The sequence below is a fragment of the Silurus aristotelis genome (genome assembly GCF_946808225.1).
Source record: "Silurus aristotelis genome assembly, chromosome: 12".
Taxonomy (NCBI): Eukaryota; Metazoa; Chordata; class Actinopteri; order Siluriformes; family Siluridae; genus Silurus; species Silurus aristotelis.
In genome coordinates, this window is record NC_139585.1 from 17,517,979 (window position 1) to 17,534,899 (window position 16,921).

The following is a 16,921-nucleotide window of genomic DNA, read 5'->3' on the forward strand; positions in this document are numbered from 1 at the left end:
TATGAATGATCACGTATTGGTCAGACAACTGCAAATTCAGACAACCATATTTATTACATTGTAGACAATAAAATAAAACAGTTTAATTGAAGGTGTGAAAGAAGTGACTTTGACTGGTGTATTTAATTAAGTACTTGGTTTTTGATGTTCTTTAAATAGGAACCGTTTGTTACAGAAAAGGCGACAATGAAACATCATTAAACAGCTTTTCACAAATAAACAGTTCATTATCAGAGAAATTAAAGGTGTGAGCATCCATTGTTCATGAAAAAATTTTCTATTTTGAGCAGGGGTAGACAATATTTGAGTACCGGTAATTGTATAATTATTATGCATTATTATTGTGCTGTATTTATACTTAATTGTTTAATACTTTTACCCTTACTCAATTACAATTTAAAAACAAATGCTTAATTTCCTTAAATTTTCATGTAGAGCTTTAAAATACCACATAAACCTCATCCTTCTCATTTAACTACAGCTATAGATAACTACGTGTGTCTGAACATGAATAATTTAATGCAGTGTGGAACCTGGAGTTGCACACACCAATCCCTAGGCTAGGCAACATTTTGATTTTTACTTGATTACATTTTTGGCAGAAAACTTAAATTTTTATTTGATTAAGATTGACACATTAACTATATTGTCACTTAAGTATAATTTCTCAGTTCTTTGTCCATCCCAACTGTGAGGTAAGGAAATTATTTTTGTTTTTTTGCGGAAATTTCACAATTGTTATAATGTGTTAATAATTATTAAGAATATAAGTAACACTGTTTATTAATAAGACACAAATGCATTTTTGTCTGTAATATGTAATTACAATGCACCAATAGAATAAAATCCACTTCACCCATAAAAATAAATAAATAAATAAATAAATGCGGACATACAGACACAGAGAGTCAGTGCTAACCAGATCTTAAAAGCTCAGTCCTGACAAACTAACTTTTGACTCCAGTTAGTTGGACCACTTTTCAATAATTGAGCGCAGATATTACTTGTCAAGCTAAAGACCCAGAAGTTACGCATCCCGCAATTCAACCATAACCATACCTACATATAACACGATTTCAAGTTTAAGTTGGCAAATATATATATTTAAAGCCTTCATCTATTTTGTACCATTGTATTTTCCTTCTTCGTGTCAGAAATCGTCCTGCCCAAACTTCTGTTTTTCATTCTAGAAAACTTAAATGTCTTAGCTATGAGCTGATGACTTGTCCAGACCATGTCTCATGCTTTGTTCCTGGTGTCTGGTTAGTGATTACCACTTCTACAGCCTGGAACTTCAGATTCTTCGGTGGGACAGGGCACACTTTGTAGGTTACTTCATCCCCCTCAACTGGTACATATTCACCCTCAATGCTGATAAAGAACAAGCACATATTATTCTGTATTATTCAGATGGTAAACATTGCATAAAGAGTGCCCCACCAAATTTTGTAACTCATATTTCATGAAATTAAAATTATGCATTATTCTAAAGTCTACTGAAGCACAATTAAAAAAGAAAATAATATGATAAAGTATCATGATAATTTACTCTGACAGTGTACTCACTCTGAAATGTGAACGAATATGTCCTCTCCTCCATGAGTAGGACGGATGAAACCATGTCCTTGGGATCTAGAGAAATTTTTGCAGACTCCCTTGAAAACTGGTCCAGATCTGGACCTCACAGTACTGACAAGACAGAGACAATGATTGAGAAAAGTCTAGGAAAAGTCTAGCAAAAACAATTGTCACACATTTAGATATGGCAAAGTCGAAACTGCTCCAGCAAACAAGTTTTATTCAACCTCTTTAGTATGTGTCATTTTGCTCTAACTTACGCAGAGTAGGAGCGATTGCGCTTGGTGGGAAGTGGACTAGGTGGCTCTCCAGCTTGTGGCGGTTTCCTCTCCCAGACATGACTTCCACCTCTCAGAAAAGGGAAAGAAAGTGGGAGGGGAGCATGGGGTTTGTGCAGCAGGGGATCAGATGAGGATGATGTATCTGAATCAGTCATCATTCAGAGGAGTCTGAGCCCTCTGAACCTGCAGGCTTTAATGGCTGGAGAATAGCAAGGTGGTGTAGATTCAGCGCTGTTGATATGTAGAAATTAGTCTAAACAAGGATTCAGGATAACAATCTGGCATTAGCTACAATGTGAGCAATTCAGCAGTTATGGCAAATACTTTTTAGAAAGTTCAGAACACCTCATGCTCATGCTTCATGCTCATTTAACCAGGTGCATGATATATGTACTGACTCAGCTCCTGTTATACATAATTACTCAGCCTCTTTGAATATTGTTGATCAATTGTAAGGGACCAGCACCACAACACCTTCTTTGTACACCTTGAAGGTATGTATGTACAGCTTATAGCTAACATTTATTATGCATAATGTTTCTATAGGCAATGCACAGGACTGTTAGCAGGAGATTTTTATCCCTGCCATGATACTAAGGTATTTAACATTTTTAACAAAAATAGATTGCACGATTCAATCACTGACATCGATTATCATCATCCAGCATCAGGGATAATGGCCCACCACCCAAATATCAATCATTTGTCATTTTTTATTAAAGCAAAAAAACTGAGATGGGTCAACAAATGACCAGTGGTGGTTTATCATTTTCTAAAATAGAGAAAGCACACGTGTGATCTGTTGGTCTTTCGACATGAGTAAAATCATAAAAGACTGTTTCCAAATTGCCAACTAAGTTACTATCTAACTGGTGCATTTTTTTACACAGAGAAACCTTGTGGTGAAAACATGTAGCCTACAAAACATGCTCTGAAACCAAAATATTTCTGTAATGTTAATATGTAGACAGTAAATGTGTAACAAAATCTGGACCAACAGCATCATGATGCTGCAACAGAGAGCTCTCAGTAATGAAGTGTCTCTGAAAATGTGTCATTTTTCTACTCCATAAAATCTGGGCGGAAACAGATGATCTCTAAGTGATCATGTATTGTTCTGCTTTTTGTTCACTGACTGGAGGAAAAGACCCCATACGCAGAGCAGCGCACTGAACCAAAATGATCATAAGTCTCCCACCACCGTTTATTGTTTTAGCACGTTTAATGTTGAGAGACGGTGCGGTTTACACAATGACACGACATAGAAAAACCCATAACCCTTGCGCTAGGCAAACACCACAGACATTCCCTTCACGTGTAAACACGAACGCGTTATTAAAACCAGCATGGCGTTGTATTTATGACGATATATGGAGAAATGACAGACCTTAATACAACTGAAGCTCTCTCTCTCTCTCTCTTACCGTATTTTCAAAATGTCCGCGGGTGAACTAGGTCTTTACACTGCTGCCGTGTTTAGCTGACCCTGATTCATGACCGACACACAGCTGTTTGTTCATACAGAAAACACAAACCCCAGCAAAGCTTACCGTATGATGCGCGAAGGAGAAGGAGGAGGAGGAGGAGGAGGACTGGATGTGCTTCTTCTAGAAAAAAAGTGTTCAATCATTCACCCTCATTAGATTCGCACCATCGATGTTAGCATTGTGTAGCATTTTTAATAATACACACTGTCACAAAGCAGCTTCACAGACACCAGAATTTTGATACGATATAATTATATTCCCAGATGCGACAAACTCCCTGAGACAAAAAGAGGAGAAGATCGTGAGCAGATTCAAAGAGAAACCCATTTTTTTTTTTGGGGGGGGGGGGTACCAATCAATGATGGGATAATTTATTCCTCTTCCACTGTTGTGTATTATGGTATTATAATACTGTTGGGTATTGTGTGTGTTGAAAGGATGTTTAATAAGAGCATCAGAGCATTATGATTACAGGAGCAGGCCTTAGGTACAGTATCCAAGTATCCACAGTATTGTTGTGATGATCCTCTGAAGTAGGGTGAGACATGAGTGCAATTTTTAAGGTATTCAATATTAAAACATTAACCAAAAACATTATTCAATAATAATAAATAAAAATCATTCATCATCTACAAGACCCGTGTGACCGCACAATACACATAGCTATTCCCAATCTGTTTACTTAATTGACTTATTTATTATTATCTAAAAACATTATTAGTAACACCTGTACACCTACGCTCATGTATGGGCGAGCAGCTCCTGGTATTTCCACACACAGCAGTTTCTAGAGTTACCTCATAGCCTGGACTGTTAAATCTTTTCTGCTGATGCACACAGATGGTAGCCTAAATATACCAACATAACTCCATGGACCTAACCTGCCTTGTGTCAGCAGTGCAGGCTGGTGTAATGGTGTGGATAGAGTGGAGTCTGGCACACTGACCTGTAAATACCAAACCATTGTGGAGTGTACCTATAGTAGTACTACCATCCATTCTGAATCAGTCAGTCATACAAGATAATACAGTCACCACACAAGCTTTTGAATCAGAGTATATTGAAGATTTTAATCAGGTTTTGACAACCAATTTTATGTATAATTGACTTTGACAATGGTAATAAATAGGCATGTCTTATCTTTGTGATTCACATTTCAAATCTTTAAAGTAATGACAGACTGTATATACAGTGGAGTTGGAGTTAGAATTTTATGTTGAACCTATAAGGCAGAAAACCCAAACACATCTAATTACTAAGACATAGCTCTGAAAATCATGGGCACTTACTACTGCAACTTCACAACACAGAACAAGATTCGCAAGCAGTTCTTATTGATTACTTCCTTAAAGCGATAGTAAAGGGCAGAGTAAAGACATACAACAGCTGCTCATTTGATGAGCTCACTGGATTAAATATTAGATCAAGTGTGGAATCTAAAGAAAACAGCGGTGTTTGAGAAGTATAGTGTCAGGTTCCTTTTCCCAAGCTGATTCAAGATTCAAAAATGTAAATATGAAAACAAGCAACATGCACTTTTAGTTAACTGCGTGAAATACCAGATCTCTACCGGAGCGCTATGGACTTATCGACACTGCGTTGGCTCCTCACATTTACTTGTGTCTGTGCATTGATTTATTGTTTGTATGCCTTATTTAGGCAATAATGGTTGTTTAATTAGAAACATTAAATCAGATTGAATGCTGTCACTATAACAGGGTGTGTTTAAGTCAACCAAAAAAAAAATCAGACTGCTGAACATTTGACACCTTACAACCCTTCTGTTTGGGTAGCTTCTTGCACTTTCTTCAAAACCAGTCCTTTATTACTGCAACTCCTTCATCCTGTTTAGGGCAGAGCCTGTCTGGAACCATTCAATCTGTGTCTCGTTGAAAGTGTGGTTTAGCTCAATAGTTTCCTTGCTGCCATCCTTGTGCTTGAGTACAGCATGCAGGGGCTTAAGAAGAACACACAAAGATTTACACATTAATAATGATGAAGTAGACAAACAAATTAAAAATTAAATACAAAAGCAAGAAAAATGCTCCTCACCTTTCCAGGAGCAAAAGTCTGGAGACCAACAATGGATATTTTATCATCTGGGCGGATTTTGTCATAATCAGCAGGGTCGGCAAAGGTAAGGGGAAGCAGGCCTTGTTTCTTCAAGTTTGTTTCTGTTAAGAGATATAGAACTAATTAAATGGAGTCTTCTTTCGGCTTCTCCCATTAGGGGTCGCCACAGCGGCTCATCAGTCTCCATACCACCCTGTCCTCTACATCTGCCTTTCAAACCAACCGGTTTGTCAAACCAACCGCATGTCTTCCTTCACCACATCCATAAACTTCCTCCTTGGCCTTCCTCTTTTCTTCATTCCTGGTGCCTCCCTCACCTTGTCTACAAAACGTTCTACATGCTCCATCCCTCTAATAAACTCATTTCTAATCCTGTCCATCCTCGTCACTCCCAACAAAAACCTCAACATCTTCAGCTCTGCTACCTCCAGCTCCACCTCCTATATTTTACTCAATGCCACTGTCTCTAAATCATACAACATCGCAGGTCACACCACAATTCTATAAATTTTCCGTTTTCACTCTTGCAGATACTTTTCTATCACAAATCACTCCTGCCACTCTTCTCCACCCACTCCACCCTGCCTGCACTCTTTTCTTCACTTCTCTAACACACTCTCCATTACTTTGCACGTTTGATCCCAGGCACCCAAACTCCTCCACCTTTTTTCCCCGCAACTGCACCACTCCACTGCCCTCTCTCTCATTCACACACATGTACTCTGTCTTACTCCTACTGACTTTCCTTCCCCTTCTCTCCAGCACATACCTCCACCTCTTCAGGCTCTTCTCAACCTGCTCCCTACAACAATAACTAAATAACAATATCATCCGCAAACATCATGGTCCACGGAGACTCCTGTCTGACCTTGTCCGCCAACCTTTCCATCACCACTGCAACCAGGAAAGGGCTCAGAGCCAATCCTTGATGCAGTCCAACCTCCACCTTGAACCAGTCTGTCATTCCTCCATTAAAAATTAAACTAATTAAATGGAGTATTACACTGAAAAAAATAATGGAACATGTAATTAAGCTTCTATCAAGGTTAAAACAAAAAAAAGTAACCTATTCATTAATTTAATATACCCATAAAACAACTGTAACAGCAATATTACACAATTCCCGATGGGATTAATAAAGTAGGAAAGAAAGGTAGTGTGCTAAATTTGGGAATTATACTACCTTACATCCCACACTGCTATGTGCAACTTAACAGTGTGAGCCAGAATGATAAAAGGTACCAATAAAAGGTCTGAAACACTTATGAACAGAATCATGTCTTTTAAAAGACAGCTGAAGTATCCACAGCTCTATGGATGTAAATTTTCTGCGGTTTTCATTGTGTATAATATTATTATTAGAACTTTTATTATAACAAATTATTATGTTACAGTTAATCTTGCAGAGAAACACAAACAGCTATCTTTAGTCATTAGCCAGCTCTCAAACAACTTTACAATTAATGGAAAACCATTAATTGGCTGACTTTCAACCCATCATTATATTAATACATATGTTCCCTGAAGACAAATACTTATTCCTCTTATTCATTTGCTCTACGCTTGATTTATTTGGTCTCTTAAATATTCCCATTCCTATAAGTTCTTTTGTTGGATTGCAGTGTATTACAAGATTAATAAAGACTAAGTTTTAGTGCAGGGGAAAACGCATAGTAACACTAAACACTCACCATGGATTCTGGCAAAGCTCTTGACAATGATGGCTCTGCCTCCAAGATGTCTAGGCTCCAAAGCAGCATGTTCTCTACTGGATCCTTCACCGTAGTTCTCATCTCCCACCACAACCCACGAGATACCATTTTTCTACAGGAATAACAATATGAATTTATTATTATTATTATTATTATTATTATTACTTCTGAAGGGTCGTACTCAAAACACATTAGTGTATTATTATTTCTACATCAAAGAAGCATATCTAAATAAAAAAAATTAAAAATAATTTGATTAACCTTGCAGTAAATTCAATAAAGAAATCAAGTAACATTCAAGCGAGGACCTTTTACCTTGTAATTGCGTGCAACATCGGGCACAGCACCAAATTCTCCAGTTAGCTGATTGCGGATCTTATTGACTGCATCATTTTCAATGTTGACAGCTCCAATAAGCAGGTTGTTCGAGATGTTGTCCAAATGTCCACGAAATTTTAACCAGGGTCCAGCAGCACTGATGTGGTCAGTGGTGCATTTGCCTTTTACCTAGAAACAGTGTAGATTACATGTAAAGACAAACACAATACAACAAACTAAGTCTGGAGGTAGTCTTTTACTAAATAACCTTAATAAGCACTTGCATGTCCTCCAGGTCTTTGCCAGTCCACCTGTCAAAAGGCTCAAGCAGCTGAAGACGGTTGCTCTGTGGGTTGACATCCACTCTGAGTCCAGACCCATCTGCTGGGGGGTGCTGATATGTATCCTGGCCTGGGTCAAAGTCAAGTGCAGGCAACTCATCTCCTGTAGGGGGCTCCAGCTTAAATTTCTCTCCATTGGAAGCTGTGAGATAGTCTACCTCAGGGTTGAATTTTAATGTACCAGCAATGGCAAGTGCAGTAACAATCTGTTTATAAAACAAACAAAAAAAGGCACTGTAACACAAAATACAACCAAAGGAACAGAAGAGATTGTGCTCCAAACAGTAGCATTTCCCTCAATTAGCTCATAATCCTAGTACCTCTGGAGATGTGACGAATGCATGTGTGGCAGGATTTGCATCATTTCGTGCTGTGAAGTTCCGGTTAAAGGATGTGACTATGGTGTTTTTTTCTCCTTTCTTAACATCTCTCCTACACACAAAAAAAAAAAACAACAGGTGGAAGTCACAAATAGGATCAATATAAAGAATTAATATTGAGTAATAAAACATTTAATAAGCAGGGTTTCTTGTGTTACCTGTCCCACTGTCCAATGCATGGTCCACAAGCATTGGCCAGGACAACTCCTCCAACATCACGCAGTATTTTAGCCTGCAACCAAACAAATATATTTACTATGACTATATTGATACTATGTTGATAAACTCCCTACATTTACACACTAAATCACTGACTGTATTTGACAGCATCTATATCTGGTCACTGTTCAAGTACTGAGACTCACATAACCGTCTCTCTCAATGGTAGCACGGATCTGCTCAGAACCAGGGGTGACTGTGAATTGGGCCTTGCACTTGAGCCCCTTATCTAGAGCCTGTTTGGCCAGAGAGGCAGCTCTGCCCATGTCTTCATAACTTGAGTTGGTGCAGCTTCCAATTAGACCTGCAAGTCAACAAATACATTTTTCCTCTCAAAACCCAACAGCACAAGTTTTTATTAAGTTGTGTTTTTAAAAGTTAATGAAGGTGTGTACATACCCACTTTGACCTCTAATGGCCAGCCATTCTTCTCTGCCACAGCGCCAATGTCAGACACTGGATGAGCCAAGTCAGGAGTGAAGGGACCATTAATGTGTGGCTTCAGCTGCAAGAAGTTAAACAGTAAATCAGCAAAAGTTCAGAGCACAGTAGGATTAGAGACCTTATCTGGACAATGAAGAAAGTAGAATATTAATAGTAATTATACATAGAACAATTGTTAAAGTTTTTTTTTTTTGTTTGTTTTTTTTAGAGATCATTCATACATGAGAATTAAAACGCAAGAAAAAAAAAATACACAAACAATTGTTTCGAGATTTAGGCAAAAAAAAAATTAACATTTAAACAAAAAACCAAGAGTATACTGAATAACCTTTCTGGTTAAACTTGGGGATGACTAGGAGCCAGTGCCAGAAGACAAGTACATAAGTTTATAAATCAACAGAAATGCAAAGCTGTAGAAAAGATTTAGTTGAAAATCGCTTAAAAGAGTACACTAATCAAAAAGAGTGCCCTTACTTTTTTTGCATGTTAGTGTACTAATATGTTTTAGCATAGCAGTAAATAATTCTAAAGCTCTGCAATAAGTGACAGCTAGCATTTAAAACATACTATATAATAAAAACAGAATTTATAAGACTGAGGAGATCATCTCTGGCTACATCTAATTTAAAATGGATGTTAAATTGTATTTAAAAAAAAAAAATGGAATGTATCCGTTTAAGCATTGTATGGCGCAATGTTTCGGCAAAAGAAGAGCAATAATGACAAAACTTAGCACAACACAATTTCTGTAATATGACACGTTACAATACAACACAAGAGGCAACATCTGTTGCGATCACAGACCAGGATTATAGTTATCAGAAAAACCTTGACTTTAAATAGTAGGTATTTTGACTTGGCAGTTGAAGGGAGACAAACACAGAGTAGATACAAGCGAGGGGTCTCAGGGTAGCAAATGTATAAATCTCAGCTTCTTTTGTTGAGCCATTATGCCATAAAAGGACTCATAAGTGCTGAACATTATATTTAGATAACATTAGCATACAAAGATCATATTCTTTCATCTGCAAAATACAAATTTATTTTTGTATTAGTTACTGATTAAATCAGACTGTGTGCTTACCTCACTTAGGTTAATTTCAACCACTTGGTCATATTCACAACCATTGTCAGGGATGAGCAGATCTTTGTACTCATCAGCCAAATGGGCAATTTCTAAACAAACAAGAAAATAAGTACAACAGTGAGAAAAAACAAATAGATAAATACAGTGGAACCTCGATACCATCAAAAGGAGGGAGTAAAAACCTCATAGAAAGTGACCCCCGCAAGTATCGAGGTTGCACTCAACATGATATAGTACAGATATATTACCACTGACCTGCACGGCCTGTCTTCTCCAGATATGTCCTCATACGGTGATTGTATGGAAAAACCGACGTGGTAGCACCAATTTCAGCACCCATGTTACAGATAGTAGCCATTCCTAAAATATATATTTTAAAAAAGTAAGCGCATGTAAGCATGCCTAAAAAGCATACACCAATTTATTTTTTCATCTAATGAAGTCTTACCTGTACATGAGATTGAATCCACCCCAGGGCCATGATACTCCACAATAGCACCAGTGCCTCCTTTTACTGTAAGAATGCCTGCCACTTTCAGAATAACATCCTTTGGTGAGGTCCAACCTGATAGACTGCCTGTCAATTTCACACCAATAACCTGCACAGGAATTCACAGGTTTTTTTTTTTAAGATAAGCTTTTCAACTGCAAATATGTAGTGCCACAAAAGTGTTTGTGCTTATGTAAACTCACGTTGGGACACTTAAGCTCCCAGGGAATTCCTGCCATGACATCAACAGCATCAGCTCCACCCACTCCAATGCAGATGCTGCCCAATCCACCACCATTAGGTGTGTGGGAATCAGTACCTATCAGCATTACACCCGGATAGGCATAGTTTTCCAAAATAATCTGTTACAAAAAATTAAGCATTGCAGAGTTGCATATTTAAAAACATGGTAAACTGCTGAAAAAAATATCTTTAAAAAAAACTTACCGTAGGCATGGGTTAAAAAATAAAAGCATTTTACACAATACCTGATGGATGATTCCTGAGCCAGGTTTCCAGAAACCAACACCATATTTAGCCCCTGCACTAGAAAGGAAGCTGTAAACTTCCTGATTCACTTCCTGTGTCAAAGCAGGCCAAAGGAATATACTGCAGTTTAGTCGTGCAATTATTTAGTTACAAAAAATATAGACACACCCAATAATTCCTGAAACTATACAGAAAGGACATTTTCCTTCTTAAAATGGAAATTTTTTAACAATTCGATTCAACAAATCATATCCCTATACATACATCCCTTGACATTTTTTTTTTGGAATTCTAACAATAAACAGCAAACATGCAGTGAAGGGCATTTTAATCACAGACCTTTGCTCGCTGTAAGTCCTGAGCTCCTCCGAGTTGAGCCTCTATAAGGTGATCACAGTGGATAGTGGATGGTACAGCCACTCTTGGCAGGCCGCTGCTGATGAACTGCAACATGGCCATCTGTGCTGTCGCGTCTTGCATTGCCACTCTATCTGGACGCAGGCGCAAATATGTACGTCCTCGAACAATCTCCTGATTTTTGGGGTCATCGAGATGGCCATAGACAATCTTCTCCGAAAGCGTAAGTGGCCTGTCTAACCTGTTGGACCAAAAAAAAAAAACCCTTACTGCTATCTATTGCTTTTCCAATACCAGACTAATGTAGACAAATAGAAAAACAGTGTGCTGGACAGAAATCAACAGAAAGAGCAATAGGAAAACAGACCAGTGTAGATAAGAGAAGGAAAAAAAAAAACATGATAGGAAAAAACAAGCACGAGAGGCTGCAGGCTGACCTTTTGCGCACAATATTGACATTGGATTGGAGTTTCTCATAGTTGATGTAGGAGTTGGGCTCGAAGCGGCTCATAGACACCTTGGCTTTAGCACTTAGGGCCGCAGACACATGAAGACGTCGAGCCCCATGGCCCAGGATTAGCTGCAGAGGGAATTCAAGTTCAAGTTGGAGGATACACTACTAGTAAATTACAAGCCAGTCATTTAAAAAAAAAAAAAGTGAGTAAGGAATATAAATCTATTGAGATTAAGAATAAAATTCATGATTATCTCCAGGTCTTTAAAAACAAATATGAAAAACATTGAAACTTTGGAAGTCACTACAAAAAAAAAAAAATCACTACAATTCAGTAGGTGACTACCTGAAGATACAGCAGACCTGCATTTGAGATAAAATCTTGACCTGGGTGAGGATTATAAAATGTGTTTCTGACGGTTCTCCCCTTTCATTTGTTTTGCTGATTAAATGGCGCTGTGTTGTGCGATTTCCACGCTTCCGAGCTCATAAACTCTTATAACCTTGTGTTAACCTTGCAACTAAAACACCAAGCCGCTCTCTTCAGACAGACAACATACAAAACCAGCAAAACCATCACGAGGAAAAATAGTTCCTAAATATTTCATTAGAAAACATCCATGAGTGTTAACTAGGTTAGTAAATGAGCTCATAGCCTCCTGCTAACATCCTTGGAGGCGATGACCTGAGCAGCTTTAGCCCGCTATCTGCCCTCTGTACCCTCACCACGGTGCCCCACCACGGTGCCCCAAAAACCCTCTTCAGCCTTAAATACACGCCCTTTACAGTAATTCACAATGTACACAGGTTTACACACTTATAAAACACGCATACTGTGGTATTTTAACAGCTTTTATTTTGCTTACCTGAAGCCGGGAGACGGTCAAGCAGTAGGATGCCATTTTGTGCACTGACAAAGATGTGACGCTGAAAAATGACGTCGCAGCTTTAAGTCTTGTGAACCTCCGGTGCCGCCCACACTTCTGCTTATAACAGTTCAGTACACAGTTCTGTACACAGTTCATTAAACTGTTCAGTACACAGTTCAACAGACTGTTCAGTACACAGTTCAGTACACAGTTCAGTACACAGTTCAGTACACAGTTCAGTAGACTGTTCAGTACACAGTTCAGTAGACTGTTCAGTACACAGTTCAGTAGACTGTTCAGTACACAGTTCAACAGACTGTTCAGTACACAGTTCAGTACACAGTTCAACACACAGTTCAACAGACTGTTCAGTACACAGTTCAGTAGACTGTTCAGTACACAGTTCATTAGACTGTTCAGTACACAGTTCAACAGACTGTTCAGTACACAGTTCAGTACACAGTTCAACACACAGTTCAACAGACTGTTCAGTACACAGTTCAGTAGACTGTTCAGTACACAGTTCAGTAGACTGTTCAGTACACAGTTCAACAGACTGTTCAGTACACAGTTCAGTAGACTGCTCAGTACACAGTTTAACAGACTGTTCAGTACACAGTTCAGTACACAGTTCAACAGACTGTTCAGTACACAGTTCAGTACACAGTTCAACAGACTGTTCAGTACACAGTTCAGTACACAGTTCAACAGACTGTTCAGTACACAGTTCAACAGACCATTTAGTACAAAGTTCAGTACACAGTTTAATAGACTGTTTAATATAAAGTTCAGTACACAGTTCAGTACACAGTTCACCAGACCATTTAGTACAGAGTTCAGTACACAGTTCAATAGATAGTGCAGTACACAGTTCAGTTCACAGTTCACCAGACTATTCAGTACACAGTTTAGTTCACAGTTCAACAGACTGTTCAGTACACAGTTTAGTTCACAGTTCACCAGACTATTCAGTACACAGTTTAGTTCACAGTTCAACAGACTGTTCAGTACAAAGTTCAACAGACCATTTAGTACAAAGTTCAGTACACAGTTTAATAGATTGTGCAGTACAAATTTTAGTACACTGTTAAGTAGACTTTTCAGTGCACTGCTCAGTGGACTGTTCCGTAAACTGGAGCAGTGATTAGAAGTTTGGCTATTTTTTAGTGTCAGATCATCAGATCAAACTTATTTTTTGATAAATAAATGTTGAAAATGAATTCCGCAACAAACAACGACATTGCACACATTTTCTAATATGTTTCTAATATGGGAGTCAGCCACGCTCTCCGTCTAGAAGAAATATCATCAATGCAATTTGTTGCACAAATTATATTTCAGCCTCCTTGTCATGGTAATGGAACCAGTTTTAGATGACCTTCTTGGTTCATTGTCTGTTTGAAGTAGACATTAGAAGATGGGTAAATTGTGGCCATAATGGAATGCACATTTTTAGCAACAATTCTCACAAAGGCTGAGGCTTTTATATAATGATTGATTGACATTAACGTGCCCAAACTGTGCCAAGGAAACCTTAACCACATCATTACACCACTTTCACCAGCCTGGACTGCTGACAATATAGGGTCCATGAATTTATCTTCCATTCCATCTGTAGAACTGCTGCTCACTATTTTTTTTTTTTTTCTTTTTTGCACCATTTGCAGGAAAATCTAGAGTACAGATGCCCAAACTAGGGCCTGTGGGCCAAAGTGGGCTCATGGGGACCTTTGCCCACCATGCCATATATATGGGGGAAAAAAACATTTAAAAAAACTTTCTCTCATTAGAGGTCAGTGAATAACTGTATCAGGCACTAAACTCAATGTACTGTAAGTATGTAATAACAAGTAATCTACTTAAAGACTGCATTTTGTTTTCAATGTTCTGGTTGGTACATTGTACATAGTAATGTTTGTTTGTTTATTATTTATTTATTTATTTATCAAAGTTATGAAATCATCAATGAGAGAAACCATGGCTACTTTAATTATAATATAATGTTTGGTATAATACAACATTTAATTTTGGCCCACAGCTATCAATCACATTTAACTGTTTTGTGTGAAACTTCCAGAAGATCAGCAGTTCAAGAAATACTCAAGCCAGCTCATCTGATACCAACAAACATGCCATTTCACGTGCTGAAAGTTCAGAAAGTTAATATGTGTGGTCTCATATATAATTTGTTGTTACAAATGATACATTCATTTTGCAAAAATTGTGTCATTTGAATGAAAGAGTAAATTAGATTATGCAATATTACTTCATAGAATAAAGATTTCCCATCCTAAAAAGAGTTTATTCCCAAATTTCTATGGATTCCCAGCTGGATACTATTCACCTGCACCTGTAATAATTAAAAACATGTTTTTTTTGGTTTATCAGTGAAACTTATACATATGACTTATTTAAGTCCTAACCCTTAGCAACAAAGGGCATTAAGACGACTAGAAAATAGTTACCATATGGATGCATTGTAGAGAAGTTTGCTGCCAGTCTGAGTGTGCATGACTGCGTGTGGGCCACAAGGCGGCAGTGGCGTGCGCGTAAGGCTTTGAGGAGAAGTAGAGTCGGGTGAAAGGTCGGCGTGACGTTACTACGACAAAGTGTCGTGGAGGCGGCTCTGTTTCGGCTAACAGACAATGGCTAAACATCATCCGGATTTGATTTTCTGCAGAAAACAAGCAGGCGTCGGTAAGAGCGACTGTTAATTTACAATACAGAGATCATTACATATCAATGCAGGTTAAAACCGATCATTGTGAATCAGGGCTGCGCAGCTCTATCTGATTAGCCACGCTGTTAGCTACATTAGCAAGTTTCGCAAAGCTCGTTGTCGATTAGCATCGCAGCACGATAAAAAGAAACCGCTGAAAATGCAGACCGAAATTATGTCGATATCTTCGTCGTTATGTACCGAGTATAAATTTCGTATGAGCATCTAGCTGTTAGACTGCTGCTACCGATAGATGTTTCCCAAAATAATTAGTCTGTGGCTTAATAATAAAGTTTAGCCCCCAAATATTGTTTATGACTTTACTCGTTACAAGGAAACTACCAAATATTATCTACCGCCTGTCTACATTCTTTATTATGTGTGATTCATTATTATATGTAAATGTTAAATTTAGCTTATTAAAAAGTAACCATTAGGCCAAACATAAACATTGAAACATTTGAACATGTCCAAACATTTAGGAGTTCAAATACACAATGCTGAAGACTTTTATTTAATACGACAGAACGCAGTAGTCAGAATGAGATCCGTCCATAAACAGTGTCTGTATTGAAACTTTAAAACTATTCTCCTGAAAGCTTTCAGTGTAGATCACGATGCTCTGGCAAACACCACATTTTTAGGCTTTAGTCAAAGCTGACTATTGCAGACATTGTGTGATTTTGTAAACTGTACGATTAACCATCTTTCTCTTTTTCTTTTGCAGCCATTGGAAGACTTTGTGAAAAATGTAAGTTTTAAAAGGAAACAAATCAGAGCACTGTGTTTATTTTGCTGCTAACACTTTGGCAATTCGAGTGATACTATGGAGCTTTAACTTTTGTTCAGCAGCATTAACAAAACTTTCCAAGAAATTTACCTTTTTAATACTTTTCATTTAAAAAATAATGACTTGATTGGTCTAAGAATGAAACTTTCAGAAAATACAACATTGTGCTAATGTCATGAAGCATTATCCAAAATATTCTTGTATAATTACTGTCAATATATCTTGCCTGTGTTGATAGATTTTTTATTTATTTTATTTCATGTGTGATTATTTTGAAAGGTTTCAAGTCATCAATATATTGTAATTTTCTTATTTCAAACTTGTCTTCAGGCGATGGAAAGTGCGTCATCTGCGACTCTTACGTCAGGCCATGCACACTCGTACGCATATGTGATGAATGTAACTATGGCTCGTATCAAGGGCGCTGTGTGATATGCGGAGGTCCGGGGGTATCAGACGCTTACTACTGTAAAGAATGCACCATTCAGGAAAAAGATGTGAGTAAATTGGTATTTTATTTTTCTCCTTGTCACCCTGAAAAGTTTTTCCTATTTTGCGCACCGTGTGTACAGAAAATATGATGCGGCTATTGGTTACTAATGTGGTGTTCTTTCTCTGTTGCACAGCGAGATGGTTGCCCCAAGATCGTGAACCTCGGCAGCTCTAAGACTGACCTCTTTTATGAAAGAAAAAAGTATGGCTTCAAAAAGAGGTGAAGATGTTGGAATATAGAAAAAGACGGCCTTTTACCTTGTAGTTTTCAGCAGCTTTCTTTTGTACGAATACTCTTTTTTCCCGATGTAATAAATAAAACTGTTATACAGTATGCAGTT

At 37.9% G+C, this 16,921-nt stretch overlaps 3 protein-coding genes across 3 annotated transcripts; 1 reads left to right on the top strand and 2 right to left on the bottom strand.

Annotated features, from left to right (window-relative positions):
• Positions 1-35: 35 nt before the first annotated feature.
• Positions 36-2,110, bottom strand: csdc2a (cold shock domain containing C2, RNA binding a). Its single transcript, XM_083555607.1, has 3 exons — positions 1,839-2,110; positions 1,567-1,689; positions 36-1,371 (listed from the first exon to the last, which is right to left on the bottom strand). Exons 1-3 carry the CDS (start codon positions 2,015-2,017, stop codon positions 1,209-1,211), a joined length of 465 nt encoding a protein of 154 aa, XP_083411733.1. The 5' UTR covers positions 2,018-2,110; the 3' UTR covers positions 36-1,208.
• A 2,279-nt stretch (positions 2,111-4,389) lies between these two features.
• aco2 (aconitase 2, mitochondrial) lies at positions 4,390-15,239 on the bottom strand (the record flags this gene model as incomplete). Its single annotated transcript, XM_083555596.1, has 18 exons — positions 4,390-5,303; positions 5,399-5,520; positions 7,111-7,243; positions 7,447-7,638; positions 7,718-7,996; positions 8,111-8,222; positions 8,329-8,402; positions 8,536-8,693; positions 8,789-8,894; positions 9,918-10,009; positions 10,176-10,280; positions 10,369-10,519; positions 10,614-10,772; positions 10,899-10,991; positions 11,239-11,497; positions 11,694-11,836; positions 12,577-12,720; positions 15,045-15,239. 18 exons carry the CDS (start codon positions 15,237-15,239, stop codon positions 5,172-5,174), a joined length of 2,649 nt encoding a protein of 882 aa, XP_083411722.1. The 3' UTR covers positions 4,390-5,171.
• phf5a (PHD finger protein 5A) lies at positions 15,136-16,914 on the top strand. The gene is made up of 4 exons (XM_083555616.1): positions 15,136-15,276; positions 16,026-16,049; positions 16,419-16,585; positions 16,715-16,914. Exons 1-4 carry the CDS (start codon positions 15,225-15,227, stop codon positions 16,802-16,804), a joined length of 333 nt encoding a protein of 110 aa, XP_083411742.1. The 5' UTR covers positions 15,136-15,224; the 3' UTR covers positions 16,805-16,914.
• The last annotated feature ends 7 nt before the right edge of the window (positions 16,915-16,921 follow it).